We start from the raw sequence: 16,709 nt of genomic DNA, 5'->3' as shown, positions 1-16,709 counted from the left end.
ATGCAGTGGTGGAGTGTGGGAGAGGCTCAGAGACAAGGCGACTCATGAGACCAGGCTCCTGGTGTGGCCATGGGCATCAGCAACTGCCCCTCTTCCTCAGCCCCATTCTGACTCTGAAGCACTGACTACAAGCACCTCCCGGGGGCCGTGGCCATGTCGCACACGCGAATTCACCAGAGAAGAAACTGCAGGTAAGACTGCAGCACCTGATTGCTGGGTGGCAATCAGTTGGTCAAGTGATCACCGAGCCTCGAGGTTCCTGATTACAGGGAACGGCACAAACACCATTCAAGAACCTCAGCATCACAGTGACCAATCCTAACACGAAAAAGCAAAAGACTTTTCTAGGGGTCAAGCGTAGCACAGAGACACAGAAAGATGCATCATTCTTGGCCAGAAAAAAAAAAATGTGCAAATCAGCAAACCAGGCCTCAGGCCTTCAACTCTCAGGGGTGCTTTTTAACTTTTGAGAACAACTCAAACCCTTGCCAGAGTCAGCATTTCAGACACATTAGCTCTTCTCCAATAACCCCTAAAGGGGGCGACTGTTTTCCCATTTCACTGGGACTTGGTCCTGCAGGGACTGGAACCTGGGCTGCAGGTGGCCTGGAGCCTGAGTTCTCTCCGGGTTGGGGGAGGGGTGTGTGGGCAGCATCCAGGCCCCTCTCTGGGCCTGCTTCCGCTTCAGCCTCCAGGACACCCGCCTTCCACATTCCATTAGACACCTCCAAGGGGCCTTCCTGCCCCAGAGCGCTTGAGGCTGGGGCAGGCCCAGGACAGAAGAGGAACGCACAGCCCATTGGGTGAACAGTAACTTTCCCAGCTGAGGTCTGCACTGACTTTACACCCCACTCTTAGATCTCAAGATTGCATCTCACCAAAGTTCGCATAACAGTTTTTGTTTTTTCTATCAAAAGGCAAAATCCATCACCTTTTACATCTCCTCCTTGATAACATTTCATAAGCTCCGGGCTTGGGCCCCAGCGTCTTTCCTTTCCTTTGTCCCTGTGCGATTTTAAACATCCCGCCCAGGGAGCCCTGGTCTGGGCCCTGTGGGGCTGGTGGCCCTGCAGACTGATTAATGGCCCCGAGTGACCCTGGGCCGCGGTAGGGAAGGAGCTGCCTGAGCTCGCAGGGCCTTTCTCCGCCAGTGTTTCACCCCCTGCAGTTCACACAGTAAATGAGGAATTGTCTACGACTCAACACGCAGGTGTTTTCAGTACATCTACTTATAAGGTAGCTACGGTTTTGAAAGGTCTATGCTACTATGTAACGTGATGACTAAGTCGATTGGAAACAATGAAACAAATTATTACAAGAATCCAGACGACATCCCTCTCTCCCTCCCCTTTTCCTGCTTCCTCACCCGCTGTAGCAAGCAGGTGGGGAGTCGAGTCGGAGGCAGGGGCTGGCTGCGTGGACCCCTGGGTGAGATTCCACCCGCGACAAGGCACCCAGGCCCTTTGGGCGGGGCTCCCCGGGGTCAGCGTCCCCGCCGCCTCCCCCGGGCCTCTGCTGGGCTGGCTGGAGGCAGGAGGACCCGGCCAGCAGCGTGGTGGGGAACTGGGTCCTGGGGTTGGCGGCAGGAAGGTCCCCACGGGCCCCGCGCACAGTTTGCCGCGCACGGGAAGCGGCGAGGCCAGCAGGGCAGCGGCTTCTGGGCATTGTTCTCGGGCCGCGCGGCGCTCGGTGGCATCAAAGGGGACCGCGCAACCCGACACCGCGGCGGACGCGGGGACAGAGGCGCACAAGGCCCGGCCCGCGGCGAGGAGCCTGGGAGCCCGCGCGGCTTCGCTTCAACAGGTTGGAAAGGCGGAGACAACGCCCCGCGCTCCACCGCCTTCCGCCCGCGGTCAGTCCCGGGACCCGGCGCTGCGGGGACGAGGCCGTGACCGCGACACAGGCCGCGTCTCCCGAGACCCCGCGGCCCCGCCCCGAGCCCTCCCGGCACCGACGCCCCCGCCGGCCGCGGAGGTTGGGTCACCGCGCGTGGACTCCGGCCGCTCGCACCGCGCACCCCGCCCGGCCCGGACCCCGCGGGGAAAATGAATGGGCGGGACTCCGGCAACCCCGCCCCGCCCGCTCCGTCCGGCTCTGGCGCCTCCTGCGCGCGTGGGCAGGGCCGGGGCTGAACCCAGAGCGGCTGGGGCGGGGGTGAGCGAGCCGGGCGGGGACCCCAGCCAGGGCGGCGAGGCCGGCGGGGACCGGCGTGAACCTTCCCGTCCAGCCCGGGTCTTACCTGGCTCCACGGAGGCCGCGCAGACCCAGAGCAGCAGGAGCAGGGGCGCACGCACGTCCAGGAGGCGCCGCCGCCGCGGCCACAGCCAGGGACACCTGCGCGGGACAGGCACGGGTCAGGGCCCCGCAGACCTCCGCCGACCCCCGTGGGCCCCCGCCGACTCCGCAGCCCCCGCCATCCGCCGCCCGTCCGCAGCCGCACCTCGGCGCCCCCCGACCCCTGCCCGCAGCCCCAGCCGCACCTCGGCGCCCCCCGACCCCTGCCCGCAGCCCCAGCCACACCTCGGCGCCATGCTCTCCCCGGGAGCCTCAGCGCCGCGGGATGCTGCCTCCTCCGCCGCGGTGCACCCGCTCGGACCGCCGCGCTCCAGCCGCCGCCGCGGAGAGGCCGGGCAGGGGGCGGGCGCGGGGCGGGGACGGGCGGGGGGCGGAGCGACAGCCGGGCCAGGCCAGGGGAGGGGAGAGGGGGGCAGGCGCCGCCGCGGGCCTGCGGCTGCGAGGACGGGGCGGGCTGGGACCCGGGGGCCGCGGGGACGGGCGAGGGCGGACAGGGACGCGCTCCGCCCCGAGGGAGCTGCCCGAGGCTGAGACCCAGCGTAGGGTCCGGGGGCCGCCCTGCGAGGAAGCCCAGGTTTATGCGGAAGGTGACCACCGCTGCCCGCCGGTCCACGACCCCAGCCCCTGAGGCCGGTGGGGCAGCGGGAAGGAGGGAGATTTGAATAAAGACATTAACCGCGGGGGCGGGGGGACAGGATGGAGGAGGAAGCCTGCACCTCCTGCCCCGCAAAGCCCCTGCAGGATCCTGTCCCGGCTGCACGGAGGGACGCGAGACAGGAGGGGCGTGCGAGGGCCAGCTCTGTCCCCAGGTCCCCCTGTCCCGAGGACCCGGCCCAGCAGAGCTCCTTCCTCCCCAGTTCCCAGGCTCCTCCTCCCTCTCAGGTGAAGACCCTGTTTCCATTTCTGCAGGGCCAGCATCCTGAGCCCCACCTGCGGGCCCTGAGCGCCTTCCTCCCGGCAGCTGTGCCCCCACCCCACCGGACCGCTCCCTGCAACCAGAGAGCCTTCACTCACACCAGCAACCCCCTACCACGCACCTGTCCCTCCTGGTGTGCGCAAAACTCATGGCACTGACTTGACAGCTTTCTCTAAAACCCTGATTCCACCTTGGCCCATCCACACTGTCCCTTCCCGGCCAGGGCTCATCTCCTATGTCTAGACCAAGCAGCACAGTCTCCTGTCTCCCTGGTCTACCCACACGTGACCCCACCCATCCTCTGAAGCAGCCCCAGGAGGAAGCAGTGACTTCACACTTCTAGTGCCCGCCCTCTGGGCCCTCCTCTCTAGGTTTGCTTGCCAGGGTCCTCCCAACCTGACCACTGCCTCCCACCTCCTCTCCACTCCTGTGGCTTTCTAGCCGCAGCTGCACAGCCTGCTTGGGATTCTCCTCTGCTGGCATCATCCCTGCCTGCCTCAGCCTTCCCAGGCCCAGTCCTGCCCGGTCTCACCCCTTCCCACCCATCCACCTGGCCAGGTCCCTACCAGCATCTGCCTTCAAACCTGGAGTCCTTCTCTGAGTGCTTGTGGTCCACTGTGAGGAAGGAAATCAATTTAAAGGATTATGACCGCCATTTTTTAAAAAATAAAAAGATTAAGGAGAACAGCATAGAGTAGAAGTGGTCATTGCACACTCTTCTGCAAAACTTTTGTTTCTTAGGTGGACGGAGGAGTGAGTCTGTGTGGTGTATGTCAGGATCTGGTGGTGTCTCTGCAGTGCAGTGGGCGTGTCTGAGTGTCTGCTGTGTGTGTGTCTGTGACTGTATCTTGTGTGCATGTGTCTGCGTGTCTCTGTGTGCTGTGTCTGTGCATGTGTATGTTTCTGTAACTATGTACAGTGTGTGCATGTGTGTCAGTATGCGTGCATGTGTGTGTCGGGGGTGTTCATGTGTCCTGGGTCCTGGTGGCATCTCCTCTCTAGGCTCCTGGTCTGTCTGGCGCCCTGTCTATTAACCCTGCAGTGCAGGTCTCTTCCACCTCTTCCATCTCACCTGCCCTGGGGCGCCACTTCCACCCAACCCAACCCATTCCTAAGTCTGCCGTCAGGGAGGCGCCTGCTGCCAGGGGAAGCAGGTCTCTGCAGGTGTGGCCTGATGCACGGCCCTGGGGGCCTGTCTGCGGCTCCCGGGAGGGAGGAGCTGGGGCAGGGCGGGTGCCAGCCCACCTGTGGCCTGAGTTGGCCTACCTCTCTCCCGCCCCACTTCCCACCTTTGGGGACTATAGGGTGCAATCAGTAGGAGACACAACTACTAAGAAACACATGTGACTGCTCACCTGGAAGCTGTAGAACTCTTTTTGCTCATTTGTTTCACTTGGGGCCTTACCTTGGCCTCATGGCTGCGTCTCCATTATTAGATGCAGCATCCCCTCTATTAGAGTTGTATTGTTTCCTTTATAGACACAAGTGATACGTGATCACCATGGAAAAATCAACAGAAAATGCAGAAACACACGTAGAAAATAAGACCAAAAGTCTCTCCGTTCACCTTACCTCCTCCCAGGCCTTTCTGCACAGACACCCACAGGTGCTCTGAGGGCAGCGCCCAACGCCCACATGGAGCTCTGCTCAGCCCTGTTTGTCCCTCTGCCAGGGTCCCAGAGGCTCTGTGCCCTCTGGTAGGGGCAGGCTCAAACCAGTGCCCCCAAAGAGACAGGCATGCCAGGTGCCCGAGGGGCTTTGGACCACAGGTGTGGGCAGCAGGAGAGTGGCCATGGTGCAACCAGCACAGGTGTGGGTTGCAGGGACCAGGGGAGGGCTCATGGGCTGTGGAGGAGTGGGCTGTGGGGGGGCGCAGGGAGGAGAGAGCATCCAGGACTGAGGGCAACTCCAGCAAAGGTCCTGGGGTGGAGCAAGTGGAGCAGGCTTAGGACTGTATCTGGGTTCCAAGAAGTGGTAGCAGATTCCTCAAGTCTGGGGCCTGCACCACAGGTGTCTGTCTTTCTTCCTGGGCAGGTGGGCCTGGGATGGGGTTGGTGGGTTTGCAGGGAAAGGTGACACAGACAGGGAAGGGGCTGCACTCAGGCTCAGAGGAGCTGCCCGGGCCATGGCTACAACCCGCTGTGCAGCCCTCTAAGGGGCCCCAGGAGCCTAGGAAAGGTTCAACTTTTGTGAGGGGCTGCACTCCTCCTGACATGGAGCAGACCCAGCCTCAGCCCTGGCTCTGGCCCTGAAGGGGCTTTAACAGCACAGACTCAGGCCCTTGGCCTCAGCACCCACCCCAGCAGCCCTTCATGCCTGAGACACCAGAGGAACACAGGTGGATATCGGGAGTGCTCGCCCAGCTGGCCCAGCGCTCCCTGGAGGCACAGTGGGATCCAGGCTGCGGGAACCATCCCTCCTCCCCGTGCCCAGCGGGCCCTGCCCCGAAGAGCTTGCCGTGTACTATGGAAGTAACTTTTCATCCAGTAAGGAAGAAAACTGTCGCACAGGCAGGGCAGGCTGTGAAAAGCACAAACATGTATCCCAAAATCAAGTTTTCTGTGGGGTCACACACTGGCGTTCCCAGGCCCTAACCACACATGCCCACCCATACTGAGGCGCCTCTGGGCCTGCTCGCTCCCATCATGGCTGTGAGCACCCACCTGAGAGCTGCAGCGTGCAGAGAGGCTGGGCCGTGGCCCCTGCATGACCCTGTGGTCGCCACCCCTGCTCCTGCCACTTGGCTCCGCTGCTCAGATTATTTCCTCCTTGGCCCCAGTTGCTGCAGCACATTGTGGTCCAGGCTTGTTTCCCTGTGTCCCGCCTGGGACTCGGGCACCCCCTACGGGATGCTCTGGCTTGCTGGTGTCTGCATCTTCGCTCCTGGCATGGTGTGGAGTAAACATCCATCACATGAAAGACCTAGGGGCCAGCTGCCTCTCTCACCCGGACCTCAGCCCTTACTGCTGGGCCTCGCTGGTGGACATGGCCTGAGGGGACACTGACCCGCTGAGCCCTGCGCACCAGGCAGGGCCAGCCAGTCTGTGCCACAGACAGTTCATTGGAGGACTTGTCATGGCAGAATCTGGAATTAGCAGGTGAATGGTGGGAAACCCACACAATGGGCCACCAGAGCCATCAGAATAAAAAGCGTCTTGTGGAAAGAGCCACAGCCAGAACCCCGCACGCCACATGGCCCGTGGCAGGGAGCATCCGTGTAGGACACTGTGAGCCTGCTGTGGCACACGACTCCCTCTGAGTGTCAAAGTACAGGCGATCTCGATCCTTTTCTCTCTGATTTTCCACACTTCCGAAGGGTTCTACGACAACCATTTGAGCTGGTTTTGGGTGCACATCCCCATCTTGCTGCTTGTGAGAAAAGGCCTCTGGTCCCCGATCCACCTGGCCTGTGTTGACTGAGGAGAATCCACACACTGGGATGCACACTGCCTGGCCTCCCACATGGTGCTGCTGACCCGGGAGGAAGGAACCAGGCCCCAGACACCCGGCCCTGCCGCTCCCTTCCTGCCTGGCAGCCGCCACCATCAGCAGAGCCACCACCCAGACCTGGGCCCCCTCTCCTTCCTGCTGCTCAGCCTCACGTGGAGAAGGGAATCTCACTGCTGGCCCCACAGAGGACACAGCCCTCCCAGGGAGCTGGGACTGTGCTCAGCGGGAGGCACCCTGAATATGCACACACCACATGCACACACACACACATGCCATCCACACAGCACACCCCACAAGCAACACCACACACACCCAGTACCACACACCCCTCAACACCACACACACCACACACCACACACATGCCTTACACACATCCCCAAACACACCATCCACACACCACAAACCACACACGTACATCACACTCATGCACCATATACACATGCCATCCACCCACCACATACCACACACACGCATCATACACTATACACACATGCCATCCACATGCCACAAACCACACACATGCTATCCATCACACACACACACACACACCATCGATACCATCTACATACTATACATCACACACGTACACTACACACATGCCATCCACACACACCATACACACGCCACACTGCTGTATCACCAGCATCCAGAGTCATGCTTGGCAGGATGCAGATGCTGAATACATGTGTTTAGATGGAAGGACCAGACGTGGGGAGGAACTTGAGCCTGGCATGTCTGAGACAGATGACTGGGAGTGTGCAGTCCCAGGGAGGTGCTGGCATGAACCCACCACAGCCTCCCAGGCCTCCACCTGCACCTGTCGGGGCCCTTTGTGCTCCCTCTCCTGTCACACCATCCACGCAATCACAGGGTGAGTCATCTGAAGACACACAACTCACGCAGGACACAACCTCACTGAGAAAACTCCACCTGTGACCAGTAAAGCTGGACTCCCATTGCCACCTCCTGCCAAACCGAACCCTATCGTCTTCTGTGGGTTGTCCTTCCAGGCTGTTTTACAAAAAGCATTTTGTAGATATTTGTTACTCTAGAAATATTATGTTGCTTTGTGGAAGTTTAAAAACAAAGCATACATGAGATAATATCCATGGTTTTGAAGCTTGTTTTAAAAGCTCAATTTATGTTCTAGCTCTTTCTATGTCAGGATGAATACATTTATGTAAATGATTGAAATGAAACTAACTAACTAAGTCTCCCTAAAATTAATGAGAGTTATTAATTAATAACGAGAGTTAATCAATTCTTCACCATTACGGAGACTTAGCTTATTTCCATTTCTTTGCTTAAAATAACATACTATCTTAAAAAGAGAAAGAAACTGTGAGAAAGAAAGAAATGAAAATGCTAAAAATGAAAACACAGTAAAAGAGATGAAAAATGGCTTTGAGAAGCTTGTCAGTAAACTCGACCTAGCCAAAGAAATTGGTAAATTTGAAAACAGCTCTACAGAAATCATCCAAATGGAAAACCAAAGAGATAAAAGGAATGGGTAAACATAGAGCATGTCTCCAAGGGATTACAAGATGTTATCAAGCAGTTTAACATACACACACTTGGAATCACAGATGGTGAGGGGGTATGGAAGGAATATTTGAAGACATAATGGTTAATAATTTTCCAAAATCAATGGCAGACATCAAAGCACAGATTAATGAAACTCAGAGACAAATGCCAAAAAAGTAAAACAAACAAACAAAACAGAACAGAAACAAAAACAAGCACAGAAACCTGTGCATATTCAAGCTGCTGAGGAAAAAAGACATTCAGAAACTCTCTAAGGCAACTGGGAGGAGAAGGGAGGTAGAGGGACACGTGAGACGTGAGAGAGACAAAGATAGAAGCACAGCAGAACTATCTGCAGACACTATGCAAGGTGGATGACGATGGAGGGATGGCTTTCTAGTACCGAAAGGGAAAAAAGTACCGATTCAGAATTCTTTTTTTTTTTTTTTTTGTTGAGGTGGAGTCTCTCTGTCAGCTGGGCTGGAGTTCAGTGGCACAATCTCTGCTCACTGCAAGCTCTGCCTACCGGGTTCACACCATTCTCCTGCCTCAGCCTCCTGAGTAGCTGGGACTCAGGCACTGGCCACCATGCCTGGCTAATTTTTTGTATTTTTAGTAGAGATGGGGTTTCACCATGTTAGCCAGGATGGTCTCGATCTCCTGACTTCGTGATCCACCTGCCTCAGCCTCCCAAAGTGCTGGGATTACAGGCATGAGCCACCATGCCCGGCCTGATTCAGAATTCTTTACCAGTGAAAATAACTTTTAAAAATTAAGGGAGGAAGGGAGGCCAACAAACAGGCGTTGGCTATCTGAGCTGGGGCCTAGGATATCCTGTTCCTTCTGTAGTTTGCTCACCTAAGCCAATTCAAGGCACTTTGTCTTGGAAATGGACCACTGTATACATTATTTATTTCAGACATGAAGAACAATATAGAAAAGGATGAAAGGAAAATGAAAATTTTAAAAAAATTTTAATTGCTGCAAATTACAACTATTTCAAGGGAAAATGGTAACGTCGTACTGTGTTGATAACATGCTCCAAGGTAAAGTGTGTGATGATAATTTACAGAGGATGGAAGGGAAGAGTTGGGAAAACACCACTGTTAGGTCCTTACACTATACGGGAAGCAGTCTCACTATCTGAAGATAAACTCTGATTACTTTAAGACTTAACCCTGGGACAGTGAGTACAATTTTCTAAAAGACGTGTAAGTTATAGGACGAGAGGGCATAAAATGGAATGATAAAGTATTGCTCAGTTAACCAAGAGAAGGCAGAAAAGCGAGCAAAAGAAGCAAAAAACAGATGTAACAAATAGAAAACACGTGACAAAATGGTAGCTTGTAATCCAGTTGTATCAATAATCCTATTAAATGTGAATGTTCTAGCCATACCAGTTAAAAGATAGATTGTCGGACAGGATTTTAAAAAGCAGGATTCAACTACATTGTGTCTACAAGAAATGCACTTTAAATCTGAAGACATATACAGAGTTAAGCATAATACACCATTCAAACACCAGCCAAAAGAAAGGCAGAGTCGCTGTCTTCATCTCCGACAAATACATTTCAACATCTACATGGATGTAGATGTAGATCTAGAAGGAGTATCAACATGGATGATGAGGGACTTTGCGTAATAATGAGTGTCAGTGCTCTAAGAAGACATCGCAATCATACATGATCATGTACCAAACAACAGGGCTTCAAAACCCATGAAGAAGGCCGGGTGTGGTGGCTCACGCCTGTAATCCCAGCACTTTGGGAGGCCAAGATGGGCGGATCACGAGGTCAGGAGATCGAGACCATCCTGGCTAACACGGTGAAACCCCGTCTCTACTAAAAATACAAAAAATTAACCAGGCGAGGTGGCGGGCGCCTGTAGTCCCAGCTACTCGGGAGGCTGAGGCAGGAGAATGGCGTGAATCCAGGAGGCGGAGCTTGCAGTGAGCCAAGATCACACCACTGCACTCCAGCCTGGGCGACAGAGTGAGACTCCGTCTCAAAAAAAAAAAAAAAAACCATGAAGAAAAACCCATCAAACTGGAAGGAGAAATACAGAACCTGCTATGCTTTAAAACTTCATCTCTCTTCTCTCAGTAATTGTCAGACACATGGACAGAAAAATCAGTAAGGATGCAGAGGGCACGAGTGACACTATCCGGCTTCTAGAACTGACTGATGTTCATAGAACACACACCCAACAACAGCTTAGAATGTTCTTCTCAAACATGTATGGACGTCACCAAGAGAGACCATATCCTGGGCCATAAGATGCATCTTAACACATTTTTAAAAATACAAATCCTACAAAGTATGCTTTTAGGGCATAGCAGAGTTACGGAAGAAATAAAAAATAGTTATCTGGAAAGTCCCAACATATTTGGAAATTTTAAACAACACATTTCTCAATAAATCATATGACTCTTGGGAGACAATTAAAACTTTGTTTAGTTAATTGAAAATAACAGCATATCCACATTTCTGGGGAAAAGCTAATGCAGCACTTAACGGGAAATTTATAGCAGTGAATGTGGAAAAGAAGGAGTGCAAAGAAATGACCCAAGCCTCCAACTGAAGAAGCCAGGAAAAAAGCAAATTAAGCACAAACGAAGTAATAAATATCAGAACTGAAATTAATGAAAAATAGGAAGCAGACCAAAACAGTAGTGAAAAATTATTGAAGTCAAAAGCTGGCTGTTTCTTGTTTTGTTTTGTCTTCTGGAAATTCTGTCTGGACTGAATTTATTTTATTATTATTATTTTTAATAGAGTCTCACTGTGTTGCCCAGGCTGGAATGCAATGACGCGATCTCGGCTCACTGCAGCCTCTACCTCCTGGATTCAAGTGATTCTCCTGCCTCAGCCTCCTGAGTAGCTGGGATTATAGGCGTCAGCCACCATGCCCAGCTAATTTTTGTATTTTTAGTAGAGATGGGTTTTCATCATGTTGGCCAGGCTGGCCTGGAATTGCTGACCTCAAGTGATCCACCCACCTTGGCCTCCCGAAGTGCAGAGATTACAGATGTGAACCACTGCACCCAGCCCAGACTGATTTTTTTTAAAGGGTACTGACATAAATTTCCAATATCAAGAATGAAAGAATAGAAGAAGGAGAGATCCTGCAGATACTAAAAAGATAGGCCAGGCACAGAGTCCCACGCCAGCAATACCAGAGCTTTGGGAGGTCAAAGCGGGATGATCGTCTGAGCTCAGGAGTTCAATGTTACAGAGAGCTATGATCACACCACTGCACTCCAGCCGGGGCGACAGAGTGAGACCCTGTCTCTTAAAAAATAAAAATGATAATAAATGCTACTGGTGAAAATAGAGAATTTATAAAATACCATTTGTGAACAATTTTAATTTAAAAAACTGAACAGCTTCACATCTGTTGAAGAAATTAAACTCATAATTAAAAGCCATTTAGGAAGAAAACCCCTAGCCTAGATGTCTTCACTGCTAAATATTATAAAATATTTATTGAAGGAATAATTACAAATTACAGAAGCTCTTTTAGAACACAGAGGAGAAAGGGAAACTTCCCAATTCATTTCACGAGGCCTCTATTACTCTGATACCACACAGAGACACTGCAAGAAAAGAAAACTGCAGATCAATATCCTGCAAAAATCCTTCACAAAATGTTAGCAGAGAAAACCCAGTACTGCAGAGAAAGGATCATCACAATCCTGAGCAGCAGGTGCCATCTCAGGGATGCAAGGTTGGTTTAACATTCAAAAGTCAGTCAATGTAATTCACTGTATTAGTAGAATAATTGAAAAAAGTCATGGGATCATCTCCCTACAAAGAATACATCATCTACAGGAAAAGAATACGGCAAAATTAAACGCCCATTCATTCTTTAAAAAGTTCAGGAAGTTAAGAATAGAAGGGAATTTTCTCAGCCTGGTAAAGAGCATAACTTTATACTTAGTATTGAAAAACGAAATACTTTCTCCCAAGATAAGGAACAAAAAAAGGATGCTGCTTTCAACATTTCTTTATGATATTGCATGGGAAATCTTAGTTTAATTAGGCAAGAAAAAGAAATAAAGGAGTAAAGATTGGAAAAGAAGAAATAAAAAAGTGTTATTCGCACATGACATGATTGTGTCTAGGAAATCCTAAGGAAACTATACACAAACTTTTAGAATTAATAAGTGAATTTAGCAAGGTTTCAGGACATAAGGGCAACACAGAACAACTGGCTGTGTTTCTATGTACTAGCTGTGAAAAATTATAAATGAAACCAAAAGCAATACTTACACCACAGCAGGGAACATGAAGACTCAGAAGATTCTTGATCAGAAGGTTCAATATCATGAACATGTCAATTGTCCCTAAATTATGTATAAATACAACACAATTACAAGCTACATGCTAGCAGTTTTTTGGTAAGTATTAGCAAGCTGATTACAAACTCTGTATAAAAATCCAAAGGAACAAGAATAGCCAAAACAAGGTTGAAAAAGGAAGAACGAGTGGAAGAATGCTACTCCCTGTCTTCGATAGTTTATTTTAAAGCTGCAGTCATCAAAACAGTGTAGTTTGCAAAAGGAAACAAATACAGACCAATACAACAGAATAGAGTCCAGAAATAGATTCGTGTGTATATGATCAATTGGTTTTCAGCAAAGGTGCCTCCTCTTCTCTGGCCCCCCCACCACCAAGTGACAGCTGGGATGTGGGAGAGCAAGACCCATGTGGATGGGTGAAGCCACCTGGCCTACGGTTCCGTCTCTAGCTCAGCTCCAGAGGGGTCAGTGTGGTGCACACCAAGGAACACACCCAGAAGCAGGTCACTGCACTTGGGGAACCGAAATCAAGGGTGCCCCTAGCAGATATTTCTAGTACCTGCAAAGATCTGCACATTTAGGTGCAATGCGTCCATCAGGGGTTATTTCCTGAGTGACATTCTGTCTTGATCAGACTTTCAGGGAACCGTAGCTGGAAAATTAAACCAGTATTAACTTGTCCATATTGATGAGAGAAGGCTATGTTAATCTTTTACTCACCTCCCAGAATCGGCTAAAAAGCACGCATCAGACAACACCAGCTCTCGGAGGGGATAAGAACCGGGTGGAGCACCCCCATGCTGCTGGTGGGAGCATAAATTGTACAGTCTCTTTGGAGAAGTGGCCCCTCTGATAAAGTGGAACATGCGTGCATCTGACGAGAGGTCCTCTCCTGGGAATGCGCCCCACAGATACTGCTGCATATGTTCTAAAAACACGTGCCAGGAACCTTCACAGAGCACCATTCATCACAGTCTGAACCAGAAATAGCCCAGTGTCCCTCAGCAGTCGAATGGAGAAGGTGGTTGTTTAACAGAATGCGGTGACCTTCGGCAATAAGGAGGAAGGTCAGACAGCAGGGCTGAGCCTCACAAATGTCACGGTTGCGTGGGAGGAGACAGATGCCTAAGTGCACACAGTTAATGATCCTTTGCACACAAAACCCTTACTGTTTAGTGGTCAAAAACATTCAAAGTGGGCTGGGGGGCGATGGCTCATGCCTGTAATCCCAGTACTTTGGGAGGTCGAGACGGGCGGATCACTTGAGTCCAGGAGTTCGAGACCAGCCTGGCCAGTGTGGCAAAATTCCATCTCTACTTAAAATACAAACATTAGCCAGGCATGGTGGCACGCCACGCACCTATAATCCCAGCTACTTGGGAGGCTGAGGCGGGAGAATTGCTTGAACCTGGGAGACAGAGGTTGCAGTGAGCTGAGATCATGCCACTGTACTCCAACCTGGGCAACAGAGCAAGACCCTGTATCAAAACACACACACACACACACACACACACACACACACCACCATTCAAAGTTATTCTTACAGATCATAGAAAAACTGGGGCATTTTCCAATTCGTCATACATCACACAGAGACTAGTCTTCCCTAGACATACAGAGTCTCAGAATCCCATCACGTGGAACTCGTCTGTGTATTTACCAACAACAACACATTCAGAAATATAAAGATGGGTCAATATTAGGACATCTGTGACCACAAGTCACTGTTTTACTAGTTCAGAACAGAAAGCCATGGGATGCATCAATAAATTCCAAGATATTTAATAAAATTCAACACTTGATGATAAAAACTCTTTTGCTATGGGGCAAAGCATGCTTTCTTTTTCTCTTTTCTTTTCTTTCTTTTTTGAGATAAGGTCTCACCGTCATCGAGGCTGGAGTGCAGTGGTGTAATCGTGGCTCCCTGCAACCTTGAATTCCTGGGCTCAAGCAATCCTCTTGCCTCAGCCCCCAGAGTAGCTGGGACTACAGGCACGTGCCACCATGCCCAGCTAATTTTTGTATTTTTTGTAGAAATAGGGTTTCGCCATGCTGCCCAGGCTGGTCTTGAACTCCTGCGCTCAAGTGATCTGCACACCTCAGCCTCCCAAAGTGCTGGGATTATAGGTGTGAACCACCGTGCCTGGCCAGCATGCATTCTTAACTTGATAAAAGTTATCTCCCAGATATTTAAAATAGATTGTGAAATATTTTGCATTCCTTTTAAAATCACCAAAAACAAAAGGATAAAATTTGGTAAGAACAAACGCTCGATACTTCTTGAGATCCTAGATGATGTGATCAGATAAGGAATGAGATGAAGAATAAGATGTTATTTGCAGATGACAGTTATTTGTCCATCTAGAAACTCCGAGAGAAATCAGCCAGAACACGGCAAAGATACCAGAATAAATAAAAGTTGGGGATGATGGGCATGGGCAAGGTGAACGTCAAAACAAACCAATAGTTTTCTTATACATCAACAGTAACTAATATAGTATGATAGAAAAAATGTCTTCACAATAGTCATGAAACATGAAATGCCCACAGTGAACCTTGAAAGATGTGCAAACAGCTTCATCAAAAGGATAAACTTCTACCAAGGGATTGGAAAGCGTCTCTGTAAATGTGAGAGCCCCTTCGTTCCGGCAGCGAAGTCCAAAGGTGAAAAGCAGAGCTTTCGATGTTAGAAAGAGGATGGGACACCCAGTGGTCCCCAGGCCGGTCAGCTTAGGGCCCCATCTCGTCATCACCCTGCCTGTCCCCTGCTCTCCGCCTGCTCCCTGGATCACAGTGCCCATGAAGCTCCTGCACTTAACCCTTTTCTCAGGCTGGAGTCTCCAGGGAACCCACCCAGGACATCCTCTAAATTCACAGCTAGGGAGTTCACACCAAGGGGTGGTGAAGCGGGAGAGGCACACTCAGCCTCTGCAGCCGGCCTGCCTGGCCCATGTCCACTTGCCAGCAAGGACCATGGCAGACGCTCGCCCCTCTGACCTGTCTGTCCTTATCTGAAAATGGCAGTAATAACAGTGTTTGCCTCCTGAACCAGCTGTGATAACAGTGTTTGCCTCCTGAACCAGCTGTGGGGATCCAACCTGATAATCCACTGGATCTCAGCACTGGGACCTGCAGGAGCCGAAGTGGAGAGAGTGTAGGCCAGGGTCTGATCCCATTTTGGAGACCGGGTTCACGGAGCGGAGGCCGTTTTCCCCAAGCCTGCATGGCCACAAGGCAAGAGCTGGGATCGGAGGTAGACAGCCTAAGAATGCCTGCTGAGCCTCCGACCCCACAGCCGACTGGGACCCAGGCTCAGCCCCTGACCCCACAACCGACAAGGATCCAAGCTCAGCCCCTACCCCCATAGTCAACGGCAACCCAGGCTCAGCCCCTAATGCCTTGTGGCCAATACCATCCCAATTTGTGGCTTTTCTTTTCACCTTTAACTTTGTGTCCTTTGACAAATAATTCTTTTTTTTTTAAATGTAGCCAAATGTATCCATTTTTAATTTTAGAATAGAAAATACCAGGAAGCATTGCACACTCTAAGGGTAAGTGTTGGTTCATAGTCATTGGTTGTCGTGCTGTGTGTGTGCACTAGTTTGCTGTGGACCGTGCGTGCTCGGAAGATTTGGACAACACTCAGAGAAAGGCTTGCACACACGCCCCCGGTGACACGCATAGCAAAGCTTATAGGAGAAACACTGGGAACAGCCAAGTGTCCTCAGGAGCGGGATGCTGTGCAGAGGCAGAAATGGACTTCATGGACTTCAGATGTGCCGGCAGATCCACACCTTCCCTGCTCCACTCCGCTTGGCACCTGCAAACTTCAGTCCCCAGGCTCACTTGCCAAGGGCTGTCCACCAGCTTTGGCCCATGGCAGGGCTCAGCGAGAGGTTGGAAGGCAGGAGGGAAACAGAAGTCACGGTGCCTCTCCTGCGGCCTCTGCTCCGGGTGCCACAGCGCGGTGTCCTCTCCTGCGTCTCCTCCGTAGTCCCAACACCCACCTGGGAGTCGGCCGGGGTTCCTGGCGGTGCCCAGCTCCTGGCTCTGGTTGCACCACCTCCTCTCTTGCTCCCTCCAGCTCAGGAGACAGTGGTAGCTTCCTGCTATTGTCTGTGGCTGTCTCTGCAGCCCCCGCTTGGTGTTCCAGCCTTCCCACGCCTTTGAGTCCAGCCCCCGCCCTGCTCTCCCTCCACTGAACTTCTCGCTACGGATTCCATT

General features: G+C 51.7%; 1 protein-coding gene and 1 long non-coding RNA gene across 5 annotated transcripts in view; both read right to left on the bottom strand.

Moving 5' to 3' along the window:
* COL18A1 (collagen type XVIII alpha 1 chain) overlaps positions 1-3,499 on the bottom strand; it is a 101,550-nt gene extending 98,051 nt beyond the window's left edge. Inside the window, exons 1-2 of the mRNA XM_073004984.1 lie at positions 3,333-3,499; positions 2,240-2,334 (exon numbers count right to left, since the gene is read on the bottom strand). Of these exons, the coding sequence (XP_072861085.1) occupies positions 2,240-2,334; positions 3,333-3,361 (124 nt within the window). The 5' untranslated portion in view covers positions 3,362-3,499. The remainder of the gene's footprint in view (positions 1-2,239; positions 2,335-3,332) is intronic.
* Positions 3,500-3,881: 382 nt separating this feature from the next.
* Positions 3,882-13,502, bottom strand: LOC119619332 (uncharacterized). 4 transcript variants are annotated; one of them, XR_005235727.2, is made up of 4 exons: positions 13,206-13,502; positions 13,045-13,137; positions 12,457-12,530; positions 3,882-6,094 (listed from the first exon to the last, which is right to left on the bottom strand). It is a non-coding gene; the product is annotated as an uncharacterized lncRNA (long non-coding RNA). The 4 variants fall into 4 exon arrangements; XR_012091025.1 differs by lacking the exon at positions 13,045-13,137 and having other exon boundaries at positions 3,882-4,682; positions 4,784-6,094; XR_012091024.1 differs by lacking the exon at positions 13,045-13,137 and having other exon boundaries at positions 3,882-5,731; positions 5,875-6,094.
* Between the last annotated feature and the right edge of the window lie 3,207 nt (positions 13,503-16,709).

This window comes from Chlorocebus sabaeus, chromosome 2, assembly GCF_047675955.1.
Source record: "Chlorocebus sabaeus isolate Y175 chromosome 2, mChlSab1.0.hap1, whole genome shotgun sequence".
In the NCBI taxonomy this organism is placed as follows: Eukaryota; Metazoa; Chordata; class Mammalia; order Primates; family Cercopithecidae; genus Chlorocebus; species Chlorocebus sabaeus.
Note: the sequence above shows the minus strand (reverse complement) of the source record. Positions and strands in the feature narration are given on the sequence as shown.